The sequence below is a fragment of the Siphateles boraxobius genome, unplaced genomic scaffold (assembly GCF_051911475.1).
Source record: "Siphateles boraxobius isolate OS27281-9 unplaced genomic scaffold, OSU_SipBor_1 86, whole genome shotgun sequence".
Classification (NCBI taxonomy): domain Eukaryota; kingdom Metazoa; phylum Chordata; class Actinopteri; order Cypriniformes; family Leuciscidae; genus Siphateles; species Siphateles boraxobius.
The window spans coordinates 1,678,653-1,692,980 of NW_027509215.1; the positions used below are offsets into that span (position 1 = coordinate 1,678,653).

A 14,328-nucleotide genomic window follows, 5' to 3' on the forward strand; every position below is an offset into this window, starting at 1 on the left:
AGCGTGCGGCACATATCTACATATTCCTCTAAACGACACTCCCAGAAGCATGGGTGAAGTTGGGATGTTCTTTAACAGTAAACCACTGCAAACGGATTTCAAACTTCTTTTTACCCCTAAGCGAAGAATGAAAAAGAGTATATCAGATGCTGAGATGATTTCATGTGGAGCAGCATTTACTGCAAACCGAGGTGCACTGAGACACGGAAAATCCTGGATCATGAGCTGCTTGCATGTAAATAAAGACAGTGTTGCGCTTCACTCTGAAACATGCAGCACATCTATTTTTTATTTTTATTAAATCGCAGCCATTATTATAGCAATTTTGATTTTATTCTGTTTAACTGTTCAACCCTGTAGACACACAAACTCTGAATTTACCTGCTCATTGTCCTCCATGTGACTCAGGTCTCGTCCACTGGCCTGAGCCATTCGTTTTCCTGCGACGAGATTCCCCACCATCACAGAGGCAGGACCCACCTCTGCAACAAACACACACACGATATTTACACAACACTCTCTATGTAACACAATCACATCATGCTCTATAACACACACAAGGGCTTGTGCACCTGGTTGCTTCTGTCTGGGTTTGGGCAGATTGGTGATGCAGGAGTGAGGACACATGAGGATGCTGCAGGGGTGTAGCGCCCCCTCCAGAAACAGCTGTTTAGTCTCAGACAGGTGGATTCCACCCAGAGGGGTTTTGGGGAGGGTGTTGGCAGGAACCAATGCCAGACAGTAGACCCCCACCTGATGAATACCATCTATAGCCTAAACACACACAGGTTTGGTCAGAGAACTCTTTATTATTAATTGTTAACAATCTTAATCATACTTATAAATAAAAATGTACATTTAATAATTTAGCAGACGCTTTTATCCAAAGCAAATGAGGAGAGCAATAGAAGCAGTTAAACCAACATTAGTTACTCTAGCACAGTACACGTAGCAAGGTTTGTTTATCTATTTAATAGAAAAAATATATAGAATAGAAAGTGTTAGTATTAATGGGTCAAATGTTGATGAAAAAGAAGCGGTTTCTTGAAAATAACTAAAGACTCAAGTTGAGTTATTTATCAAAAATACAGTAAAATTGAACTATTGTAAAATATCACTGCAATTTAAAATAACTGCTTTCTATATTAATATATCTTAAAGTATAATTTTTTCCGGTGAACCTGAATTTTCACCATCATTACTCCAGTCTTCAGCGTCACATGATCCATCAGAAATCATTTTAATACACTGATAATAATAATAAATGTTTATTGAGCACCAAATCAATGTGGAAAACAGTTGTGCTGCCTAATTTTTTTGTGGAATAAGTGAAAAAATGTTTTTTTCATTTTGCCTCGAGCCAAAGTGTGTGTGTACCTGCAACACTCGGCTCATCCACTGGTAACTCTCTTCTTCAGTTGAATCTGGTCTCTGTTCTGCTACAAGCACAATCCTCTCATCATACAATACAGTCACTGAGAACACCACCGTCCTACACACAGTGAGCAGACACACTGTAATCAAAATTCTCTCTAGAGTAGTACTGGTTGGTTATTGTTCTGGTCTCCATTTTCATACATACCTTCCTCTATAGATAAACTTCATGGGCTCCACAGCAAGGGCGGTTGCGATGATGTCATCAGCGTTGTGTTTCCGTCCCCCAACCTGCATCAGTCCTTCCAGCGTACCTGAGATGAAGACCATCCCACCCGGACCCACAAACCCCAGCAGACCCGACCTCACGAACACACACTCGCTGACCAAACCACCGTCACATGCCACTGGACACACCTGCACCAGAGAGCCACACACATATTTACCAAAAATGTATCATAAAAAAAAGGTCACACCATCTTAAGGTGGATATTTCAATGCTATTTGCTTTTAGGATAATCACATCTGGCTAATTAATTAATGTAGAGACAGTGTAAAACTAGCTACAAATCCAGCAAAGTTTAACTTTACCACATAAAAAATAAAGATGGTTTACACTACTGTTTGACAAGATTTTTTAAAAATGTTTTTGAAAGAATTATCTATTGCTCACCAAGACAGCATTTAATAAAAATATAAATTTTGGTATGTATATAATCCATACAGTAAAAACAGTAATATTGTGATTACACTTAAAAATAACTGTTTTTCTATTTGAATATACTTTAAAATGTAATTTATTCCTGTGAAGCTGAATTTTTAGCATCATTACTCATGTCTTTAGTGTCACATGATCCTTCAGAAATCACTCTAATATGCTGATTTGCTGCTCAAAGAACAATTCTTATTATTGTCAATGTTAAAGAAAAACAGTTGTGCTGCATAATATTTTTGTGGATACCATAATTCATTGTTTCAGGATTCTTTGATAACAAAAGAAAAGCATTTATTTGAAATAGAAATCTCTTGTAACATGATAAATATCTTTACTGTCACTTTGATCAATTTAAAGCATCCTTACATTCATTTCTTAACTGACCCAATGGTATTTATATATTAACATAGTGAAATATAGTGTATTTTCACACCTCAAATGTGTTCTTGCTCATTCCTGTAAGCCCATAATATGACGTTCCTGTGGCAACAGATGACACGCAGATCTCTCCAATCTCATCGGTTTTACACAGCTGAGGAACGCCCTCCAGTTTAACAACGCACACCAACTCTGAGAGAGACGGAGAAAAGTCAGTTTTACAAGGACCATAAAGTCGTTTGATGAGGTCTGTGGTCACATGAGGAAAACAGCGCTGAAATGCTCTAGGCTGGTTTATGAGGTAGATGTTGGAACTGAATCTAAATGCTTTGGGGATGTTCATTCGTTCATGTTCTCGTAATCTCTGTACCTCCTGACATGGCTGTCCCCACATCCTGTAGGGTGAGGACTGACAGCTTCTCTCCTGTGTCCACTCTAATGACCCCGTGACTCAGATTCGTCATACTCAGGACCCCTCGGCCTGCTGGCTTAGAGCTGCGCTCCTGAGGCCTGACAGAAAACACATGCATACAAACAAATGAAAGAATAAACATGTCCATATGTGTCACTACTAGAATATTATGTTACCATAGACACAATATTTTCCAGATTTCATAAACAATATGGAATTGTGTGGTTTGGCTTCCTGGAGCTTCAAAAGCTCTATAACCAGTCTTAAAGAAAGGTTTGTGCAAGTATTACCATTTTTTAGTTTTACCACCAGATTCTTGCATCTGCACCCACAAAAATCTCATTGAATGCATCACCAAAAGAGTGTAACACATGGTATTTCCATGAGATTCAACTATAACATACATTGCGGTTAAAAAGTTTGGAGTAAATGCTTTTAAAAGAAGTCTCTTATGCTCACCAAGGCTGCATTTATTTGATTAAAAATACAGTAAAAACAGTATTCTTGCTGAATAATATTACAATTTAAAATAACTGTTTCAATATATTTTAAAATGTTATGTATTACTGTGATGGCAGAATTTTCAGCATCATTACTCCACACTTCAGTGTCACATGATCCTTCAGAAATCATTCTGATATGCTGAATTTGTGATGAAGAAACATTTATTGTTGTTATCAAAGTTGAAAACTGTTGTGCTGCTTAATATTTTTGTGGAAACCATAATAAAAATTTTTCAAGATTGTTTGATGAATAGAAAAAAACAACAACAACAACAACATCATAAATGCGCTTACAATCAATTTAATGCATCCTTGCTAAATGTAATTATTAATTTCTTTCTTTCTTTTTAAAATGGTACTTAGCCCAAACTTTTGAACGGAAACGAGGCAGAAAATCTCCTAAAATGACAGATGAGCCTAAAATGACATATCTTCACTGTGCTTTTTTTGACAACTTTAAAGGGGCATTCGGCAATTATTTCAGCTTAATAAAACCGTTTAGAAATCATTTGGATGGTTTAATAACCTGTTCTGGTGAGAATGGTGACTTTCCCCGCTCCCCCCAACGTTCCTAGGCGAAAAACTAACCTTGCAACATGAGGATTAACGTCCCGGTAAGTTGGAAATAGAAGTCTCGTGAGAAGCGAGAACGAGCAAGAAACACACACTGCTTTACGGCAATTCGACATAAACACACACGCCGCCCTGAATGTGTATGATGTATTACCCACCTCGGTAGACATAACTCCACAAGATAAAGTTGGCCGGCTCCGATAATAACAAATGCACATGAACAGCGGTAGAAAGGGGGAGAAGGGTGCCGCAAGTGAGTTTTCTTACGACATTGTTGTGAAAAATACGCCTCACAGCTGTAGGGGTAGCTCGTTGACAAAACATGCGACAACAAAAGTGAAAATCACTGAACAAATAGCTAGGTTTGCCAAATGCCCCTTTAAATAAACCAAGATGCATCATGGCACAGTCAGGGTGTGCAGGTCTTTACAACCGACAAATTTACACATCACTATAAAGGGCCGTACACAGTCAGACCAAGAACAATAACGTAACAATAAAGATATAGTTCTAAAAAAGAATAGCAGAGTCCACACCACAACTATAACACACAACCGTTGATGACACAAAGAACGATATCCTTAGAATCACTTTCAGAGCGTTTTTCCCCCCCAGTTAATGAACAATAAAAACAAATGACAAATAATCCATAATGCTTTAAAGAGCTTTGATCATTTAAAGTGGCAAATTACATAACTGGAGCGACGACATAACTAGTAACTTAGAGTAAACAGAACGATATTGTGTGTCGGTGTGGACACTAATATAGTTATTGTTATAGTAATTTTTCTTGGTGCGAAAACAGGCCTTAATAAATGCTTCAAGGGACATTCAACAGTTTTGTTAGAGAGATTTAAGATATCTGGGATCACATTTTGTATATTCCATTTTGCACATTGGGTAGTATCCGATTTCAGGTTTACCAGCCTCTAAATGGCACACATAAAAGTGGCTGATAACTTTACACGTCGGTCAGGCAGACCTTTTTTGTTTATTCAGGCAATTCTTGGCAATGTGAACCAGACTTTATGGCGATATTGAAAAGTCTGGCTATGCGAGAGTTATATCCGTCTGCCTGTAAGATAACAGTATTTAAACTTAGACCACACACAAACACAATTAAATGTTTTATTAAGAACCAAGCAGCTTTCACTTCACTCAAATACTTAAAAATCGGAGTCAGATGCATTTCTTAATAGTTATATGTGTCTGTCTGCATGAATGTGCGTAGGCCTGGTTATGTTGTTTGTAATGAGTGACCACAAAAGACAGAACCTCCCATTTTAATGCGTTTAAACTGAAAACAGATTCCTGAGCACAAGAATGACGTTTGCACATGTGTGCCTCCAGGACAAAGAGAGTGTGAGTATATTTATACCTCCTCAGAGCTACAGTAAGGGCCTCAGGAGAGCCAGCACATGGGCAAATGACCTCTGACCTCAAGCCCATGTTCTGGAACACGTTTAGGAATGCATCACAGGAGGATATGGACCCTGGGAAAAGAAAGACAGAGAATTACTGTATACACTTAACGTAAAGGCTTGATTCACAAAGTAACACACTCACAGGCTCTGATTCAACACTAACACACACTCAAGGGGGTTTGATTCATTGTTAACGCACTCACAGGGGTTTGATCCATCAGCGATCAGCAGCATTCTCAGTGAGCTCATGTTGGTGTCAGTCTGCTCTTTGTAGGACATTAGAGCCCAGTGTAGATCTCTACTCTTTACACATGCCACCTTAGCTGCACACACATGGAAGGAAACTAATTATTGATTAAGAATGATTATGTGTGACACTATGTGTGCATTTGTGTTATATAGCAGACCTCGCTTTTGATACTGTACATGATCTTTAAACATGTAGGCCTAGGAGATGGGAAAACTCTCCAAAAAGCAGAGACCAAAAGTCAGCACACCTGATGAATGTGTACTATGTGTGTGCGCGTGTGCGTGTACCTTTGTACTGACAGACTTTCTGGATCCAGGACAGAGGATTCACTTTCATAAGTGCATATGGAACACTGACCACATGTAACATATTCAACACACTCTACAGAGAGAGAAAAAGTAGAGAAATCACTTTTTCAGAAAAAAAATCAAGTGTAGGCTACAAAATTTATCTGATAAATGACAACATGCAATAACCAGAGTCACTGATATTACCGTTTGAACACTGTGCCAAAGGCCGATGCCTTTCTTAAAGTCCAACACATTCACCACAGTCTCAGCTGAAACACACCAACACAGACCACTTAGAAATAAACTCATACAGGTTTGGAACAACCTGAGGCTGAGTAAATGATGAAATATTTCTGCTGATATCCCTTTAAGAATTAGAATTGTGTGATATTTGTTTGCTTTTAAGTGAGTGTAATTGTGTTTTGTACATGTAGCTGTGTGTATCTTACCCTCGCTGTATCCGCAGGTATGCATAAGTGTTTGGCAGTGTTTGAGCATTGCCATCCTTGTCACAGTTATTCCCAACACACTCCCATCCTTACAGGTTTTATACTGTCAATCAACCACAAAACACGGCCGCTCTCATTATTAATGCAATGAGACCATTGTATTGCCAATGAACTACAAATCACGGCAAATCATGTGTGTGTTTATGTCACAAGCTTCAAATCTGATTTTTTTTTTTTGACATGCGCACACTGCACGTATGTACAGTTTCCCGCTGTTTATTTTTCTTCTAAATTGCTTTTTTCTTTGTTTTAAAGAACAGACTTGATATTTATCTATTTCGGGTCCAAATTAGAAGACGACGAGCACATGAACCGTTGAGCCGTGCTACTTATATTAATAAGTAAAATGCGGTAAAAACACCCATTCCAAAACAAGGCGTCTGTGGATGAGAGTCCAAAACAAGGAATAGTGATGAGACGATGAGTGGAATTTTTAGAATGAAACGACACTCATTTACTACACTTCATTCAACAACAACAACAGCTTGTTCCTGGCGTTATACGTCATTACGCCATTTCTACGTCATTGCACAAGTGCAGTACTTTCTAGTTATGGTTTTCAATCCGATCAAGTTTACATGCCCTCTCGATCAGATTAGAAACGTTTTAAACCACCCCTTACAATCCGAATAAAATTTTAATCGAATTTGGCCAATTCATTCCGATTTACGTGGTTAGATATTACTTTTTTTATTCCAACTATGATAGTAGTCTGATTACAATCGGATTATTATGCTCTATGTAAATGCAGCAGTGTCACATGATCCTTCAGAAATCATTCAAATATGCTGATTTGGTGCTCAAGTAACATTTCTTATTATCAAAGTTGTGCTACAGAATATTTTTGTGAACATTTTTTTTTCAGGATTCTTTGATGAATAGAAAATTCAATAAAATATGATATTAAATCAAAATGAATTAGACACACAATCCCATGGTGTGTTACCTCTATGTACGCTGTGTCATTGTTAGCGTCTTTTATGAGAGGAAACCACTCTCGTGGGGGTTTAGATAAATGTTTGGTGTCAGTCAGCACCCAGAGCAACTTTGGCCAGCCTGAAAACACACACACACACAGATAAAAACACACATATATCTATAATACATAATGTTCTTCTATGAAGAATTGTGTGCAGGAGGTTCTAACAAATATTATGAGGTCTCTGACCTTTGAACTGCATGACATCACCACTAGCACTCTTGGGAAGACCTTTATGACATGCATCGCTGGTCAACGCCATGGCAACCCCACAGCTACCCAACAGAAAACCAATTTGTTGACTACCAGCATCCTTTGAGGGGAGAGAGCAGGAGGACACACCCCAGGCAAGTTATTTTGGTTAATTATGACTCATTATTAAATCTTCTGAATATGTGCAGTCCTGCCTAACCTGATGTATTAGGACATACAGAGGTAGACATGTACGTTGGACATTTTTTTGAGCTAGAAATTACCTTCTTTGTAAGTGGTACTTCAATTGGGACAGGAACAACTTCAGCCAAGAGACAGCCATAAAACGCCACCATGAATGCTGCTGGGTCATTATTGGGGTAAACCAAAGCTACCTACAGTAACACATACACAGTCTTCATTCCTCACCAGTTCTTGAATATATGTTTGTATTAATGTCTATATCTTATTACTATCTTTAAAATGTTACATGTTGAAATTATACACTACGGTTCAAAAGTTTGGGGTCGGTAAGATTTTTTAAATGTTTCTGAACATTAAAAACTTGAAGTCTCTTATGCTCACCAAGGCAGCATTTATATGACAGAAGCAAATAAAATAACTTTTTTATTTTTTATATATTTTTTAAAATGTCATTTTTTCCTGTGATGGCAAAGCCGAATTTTCAGCATCATTACTCCAGTCTTAAGTGTCACACGATCCTTCAGAAATCATTCCAACATGATGATTTTGAAAAAAGTTGTAATGCTTAATATTTTTGTGGAAAAAATTAGTGTGATACTTTTTTCAGGATCCTTTAATGAATAGAAAATTCAAAAGAACAGCATTTACTTGATAGATATAATTTATAACTTTTTAAAATGTCTTTACTGTCACTTTTCAATCCAATAGAGCATGTTTGGGATGTGGTGAGATTTGCATCATGGACGTGCAGCCGACAAATCTGCTGCAACTGTGTGATGCTATCATGTCAATATGGACCAAAATCTCTGAGGATTTTTACCAGCACCTTGTTGAATCAGTGCCACAAAGAATTAAGGCAGTTATGAAGACAAAATGGAGCCCAGTACTACCAAGGTATACATAATAAAGTGGCCGATGAGTGTATAAGACAAAGCATGAACACAAACTAACCACTCACTTACCCTGTCTCCAGTATGGATGATTGGTTCTTGTTTGGTTCCCAGTTTGTGAAGCAGGTTATAGGCCAACTTCAAACTCCTGGACCAGAGCTTACCTACAACCATATAAACAAAGAGATATAAACGTGCATCCACAATGAAACAGAATTAAACCAAATGAATGCCTATGAATACATATGTGCGTGTACCATATGTAAGCGTATATGGTTGTTTGGCATTGGTGTGTGTAGTGGTCAAACAGGGGGCTTTGGGTGCAATGGCTCCCCAGCGCAGAAGGGCCGCTTCCAGGGAGGAGGGGCAGTTCTTGAGTCCGGCGAGATCTTCTCCTTGTATGGGCATTGACTCCGCCCCCTCTGGGCGTGGTAGAGAGGGATCAGGCTGCTGCACTGCACAGGGCAAATGTTCAGATAAGGTTAGCAAAGCATTTGCATGTTGATGAGACCAATGTTTATAACCAATGTCTTCCATAAAATTATGACATCAAGACAACACAAGGGTGAGTAAATGATGACAGGATTTTAATTTCTCTGTGAACTATCCCTTTAAGCACTTCACCTGGATCTCAGCAAAAATAGCTAGATCAAATTAACTTGTTCTGTGCAGGGTGTGGAGAGTTTAATCTGAGACTAATGAATTTCAAGACCTTTGACCTATAGCAACTATGGAAGTGTTTCTGTGAACTGGTGCAGGGTGGGTATTTAAACATATATATTTATAATATGAATCATTTACGTTTACAGTTATATTCATTTTTGAAATCAAACAATTAGGCACAAAGATAGTGGAAACATTTTAACCTTCAAGAAGTTCTTCAAAGTCCTCCACAAAGAATTCTCTCAGGGGTCTTCGCCTGGGTCGCTTCAGTGTATTAACTAGCTGCTGGATCTTTGCCGACACACGGCTACTGACAGGCACACCTACATTTACGCATATTTGCAATTACACTACAAATACAAATTCTCACAATGGTGAGAATGAGAAAACACATTTTGATTAAATAGTATTTTTTTGTAATTTTAAACTCATTTAATTCCATGCACACAGAATAAAGTTTACCAATACAACAAAAAGATACCAATCTTGATCAGTTCAGAATAAATCCACATTTATAAAACAGACCTCTGGACACACACACACAAACACTCACCATCCCCTGTCTCCATCAGCTCAGCATTGCCATATTTGGGCGGGGGCCTGGTTATCATGGCGACCTGTGGGCGTTGAAAGAAAATGGGGGCGGGGTCTGGCACGTAGTTGGTGATGTCAGGAGGGGCCGACAGACTGTCTGCAGTACACAAACAGGTTAACTCATCAGTATTGTAAAATACAGCATAACAAAACATTTACCCCAATAAATGTGATCGTCTATTATCAGTGAGAAACAAAAGTGCATGCATATAAAACAAAAGTGTATACATATCAAACAGTGCTGTGGAGGAAAAGCTTTTAACTAGAATCAAAGGCCTTTATTGACATTGATATATAATATGTTGATAAAATACACAAGTGGGCCCAAATGTTAATGCACACACACCAAATTGAACCTTTGTGTGCTGTCATCTTAAAGGGATAGTTCACACAAAAATGAAAAAGCTGTCATCATTTACTTACCCTCATGTTGTTCCAAATCTGTATGACTTTATTCTTCTGTAGAACGTAAATGAAGATATTCTTAAAAAACGTTGGTAACTAAACAACATTGGAGCCAACTGCCTTGAGACATTTCTCAAAATATTTTGTAGTCCACATAAGAATGTAAGTCATACAGTTTTTAAACAACATGAGTAAATAAATAATGTCAGCATTTCATTTTTGTGCGAACTATCCCTTATATGTCAGACAAGTCTTAGGCCAAAAAGAACCATGAAATACTGACCCTCAGAATCCAGAGACGACCATGGACGATCTGATTGGTAGTCATTGGAGTGCCTGCCAACTATTCCATTCTCAGCAGAAACACCCATTTCTCTTAAGCCCCGCCTTTTCAGAGACAGATGAGACATTGGGCCAACTGAGGGGAGAAATTGAAGGAGAGAACAGAAGGCTAATCTATAGTTTATTGGCTGAAATTGGTTGGGCAAATTGAACAGATTGGCTAAATTGAGTTGAGCGCAAGGATTTGATTGGCTGAACGTAGTTGAGCATGAGAAGCCAACTGGCTGAAGTGAGATGATCTTGATAAGGGAATGAAGTTTAAAAGAGACCCAGGTCAGATGCAACAAAATTATTTATTTATTTTATATGAATTGAGTTGAGCATGAGGAGCTGATTGGCTTATTTTTCCTGTCTATATGCTTGCAACAATATTCAATCAGTGCCAGATATTGGTGAAAGCAAAATTGGAGTTGGTTGACAATTTATCACATGACAGATTCTCAGGATCTGTGTTTATTTGCTGCCATGTGAGTAAATATGCATGCATTCTTACGGCCGTATGAGTGCATGTTGGTCTCTGCGAGTCGGGCTGCATTGGCAGAGCTGTTGCTGTGCGACGACGATGACGATGATGTTGAAGGTGAGCCATGGAGAGCTCTGCTGATCCAGGAGTCCACGCTGACACCCCCTGCCCTCCCCAGAGACCCCTCAGCGTCAGAGCCAGAGGACGAGTCTGGAGAGACACACAGAGAGAGAACAGTCTCACACACACACACTTACTCACCGGCTCTCACACACACATGCACATCCACACACCTGGAGGTGTGTATGTGTCCATTGAGGTTTGACCGATGAGCGACCGCCGCTTGGATGGCAACAGCACAGCCATCTTTCTTTCACTGTGCCGCTCCAGTGCAGCCTGAACAGCTTCCGAGTGAACATCTGAGAGAGAGAGAGAGAGAGAGAGAAAGAAAAGATTTTATACTTACATTTACAGTGCATCATCCTGAAAAGCTTCTTATGTTTATGTATGTGTTTGTAGAATAAAGTTCAGTAGAGTTGCTCTTTTTCTAGCCTGTTCTGAGATTTATTTAGGGAGATTATTTATTCAGTGGTTTATCCATATAGGAAATAATACCACTGGCACAGATTACATCTAAACCCAACCACATGTTCTGCAATGCTGAAGATACATGACAACCTTCTTAAATGTATTTATTACAAAAGATGAAAAAAAAAAGATACTCTTGAAAGATATTCATTCATATTTATTTTTCGTAATTTCAATTTAGATTTTTATTGTGTACATAGTTTTGTTTTAATATATATAAAACAAACAGTGTTTTATTAACATACAGTTTATATAATACAAATAAAATACACGTACTTCAGTAACAGAAATTAATGTTTCCATTAAGGGGCAATATTTGTTCCCTTAAATTGACTTTCAGGGTAATTTATACCTTTATAAACGTCAATATTTTTCAAACCTCATTGAATGTACGCATCCCCTTTTATGTCAAATGCTTACATTTAATCAATAAATTAAATATGATTCTGATTGAATTTGATTACAATTAGGAAATTGCCATTACAACTGCATATGCAAATGTAAACTGCATAAATTGTTATGAGATTAATCATTTAAATATACATTTTTAATATAGAAATTATGGAAAAATTTGAAATTAACTTTTAAAAATAAAAATAAAACCGCTGGTATTTGTTAAAAACAACTGGTTCATTCAGGAACAGAGCAAGTCACTGTCTTTATGAGAGAATAACTGAATCTTTCATTAGACCAATTTGTTCAAAAATGTGGATTCATCCATTGATGAATGACAATATTGACAGCATTGTGTCTAAAACGTAATTCACTTAAAAATAACCTCTTGTTTATCGAACAGTCGTTTAAAATCAATATCATTTTCAATTGCGCTTCTATTCAGAAAAAAACAATCTCTTGCTCGTGTGATATTGCTTAACAATATTGTATGTTATTAACATAAAAAACAATAACTCATTTAGGACATTTTTATTAATTTTGGTGGCAATTTTGTCTCAAGAGTTAGTATTATGTCTCCTGAAAAATAGATTGTGTGTGTGTATAAATCTGTCTTCTAGCTCACCTGAGCGGTAACGTTCATCCCTTGAGCCAGTGGACTGTCGCCGCTGGTAACGGGAGGATGAGGAAGACGATGAAGATGGTGTGACAGGGATGCGGCGTTCTGCCCCTACAGTAAACACAGAGGGACAAATATAGCCAAAACACAATAAACACTAGGCTGCTGTGTAAAGTAAGGTATGCGTGTTACCTGGCGTTTGAGGTAGGTAAGCTTGTAAAAGTTTGGATCTTTTCTTCTCGTAGCCCTTTTGTGTGATGTCACCTGAAAAAAAAAGAAAAGGTAACCATTAACCAAACTAAATTGCCATCATATAAGCTTTTCATCAGGCACTTCATTTCCTCATGGACCTAAAAGGCAGATAGAAATGCCCTCCAAGATGAATTTAAGATGGATATCCAATCAATCACTTCAGAAGTTGGTTTTAGACACAACATGGATGGAGCATCAGCGAACATCTAACAGCTAACAAATGGGCTTGAGAGGCCGTTCAACAGAAAATTTCACTGTATTGCACTAATTAGTGTCATCACAGAAGTGAATTCTGTCATATTTCCAAATACCAGAGGAATATTGAAGAGGGATTCATGATTCATCGAAATAGAACTACAATATGGCATAGTGTGATTATAAGCCACGGCTTGATGGTTTAAAGTTTGAACATGAAGAAATTAAGATAGCCATAAATATAAATATAGCAATTTTACAGTTGTACTGTAAAATACAATTAATATTATAATTATAGAATTTATCTTAAATACTAAATTTATGTGAAATATCTAAATTAATGTTTTTGTTAACTTTTTTATTTAGTAATAGTACAAATCTAAAAAATATATTATAGCACTTTTATTATTATTATATAGTCTTTATTGTATTTTAAATCACAACAAATATTTGCTTTTTTCTCTAAAAAAAACATGCAACCTTAAAAGAGGCATTTATGTGACCAAGTGTAAATGAAAAGTCGGATAGTAATACGATTATTGAAAAGGCAAGTCATTAAGTGTAACTAAATACCCCTATAGACCTCTGTGTGCAATGCAGCAGTATAACATTACATTATAATGTAATCTCAGAAAATCAACACAGAATACATAGTGGAACACAGAGATATTGACAGACGCGAAATGCTTTTCAAATGAATATTTGAAAGAGTTATTATTAGAGTCTTTTCCCGAATGACTCTGTGTTGACGGAGTTAGTGTGGCTGATGGATACAAGTAAACAAACACAAGTGTAAACATGCTGCATGCCTGAATCCCAAAATAATATTACAAATGATATCCATGGCAACCTAGGTGTGGTAGCCCCCCCCAGAGACCTGCAGGAAATGAAGGCATGGAGGCCCTGTTCTCATGAGATTCCTCCTCTATTATGAACATGAGAGGGAGAGTGAGAGAGAAAATCTGAACTTTAAATACATTTCTGCATTTAATATAATGAGAAGGTTTGGTTGTACACAGACCTGGAGGGGAAAACCAGAAAATGTCACACCATAAACTGGGTTATTAGGTCGATCTGCACTGAGCTTTACATAATATACCTGAGCAAACGCACACACGCAT

The 14,328-nt window shown here is 37.6% G+C and overlaps 1 protein-coding gene across 2 annotated transcripts in view; it reads right to left on the reverse strand.

Moving 5' to 3' along the window:
* dip2cb (disco-interacting protein 2 homolog Cb) overlaps nt 1-14,328 on the reverse strand; it is a 39,849-nt gene that overhangs the window by 9,896 nt on the left and 15,625 nt on the right. For both annotated transcript variants that reach the window (XM_077222439.1, XM_077222437.1), the window contains exons 2-24: nt 12,953-13,024; nt 12,767-12,871; nt 11,454-11,579; nt 11,191-11,370; nt 10,639-10,773; nt 9,910-10,047; nt 9,560-9,679; nt 8,951-9,148; nt 8,766-8,857; nt 7,884-7,994; nt 7,597-7,720; nt 7,375-7,484; nt 6,369-6,471; nt 6,124-6,188; nt 5,917-6,010; nt 5,583-5,702; nt 5,334-5,448; nt 2,838-2,977; nt 2,523-2,659; nt 1,583-1,791; nt 1,378-1,492; nt 573-774; nt 382-482 (exon numbers count right to left, since the gene is read on the reverse strand). In XM_077222439.1, coding sequence (XP_077078554.1) covers nt 382-482; nt 573-774; nt 1,378-1,492; nt 1,583-1,791; nt 2,523-2,659; nt 2,838-2,977; nt 5,334-5,448; nt 5,583-5,702; nt 5,917-6,010; nt 6,124-6,188; nt 6,369-6,471; nt 7,375-7,484; nt 7,597-7,720; nt 7,884-7,994; nt 8,766-8,857; nt 8,951-9,148; nt 9,560-9,679; nt 9,910-10,047; nt 10,639-10,773; nt 11,191-11,370; nt 11,454-11,579; nt 12,767-12,871; nt 12,953-13,024 — 2,912 coding nt within the window. The remainder of the gene's footprint in view (nt 1-381; nt 483-572; nt 775-1,377; nt 1,493-1,582; nt 1,792-2,522; nt 2,660-2,837; nt 2,978-5,333; nt 5,449-5,582; nt 5,703-5,916; nt 6,011-6,123; nt 6,189-6,368; nt 6,472-7,374; nt 7,485-7,596; nt 7,721-7,883; nt 7,995-8,765; nt 8,858-8,950; nt 9,149-9,559; nt 9,680-9,909; nt 10,048-10,638; nt 10,774-11,190; nt 11,371-11,453; nt 11,580-12,766; nt 12,872-12,952; nt 13,025-14,328) is intronic.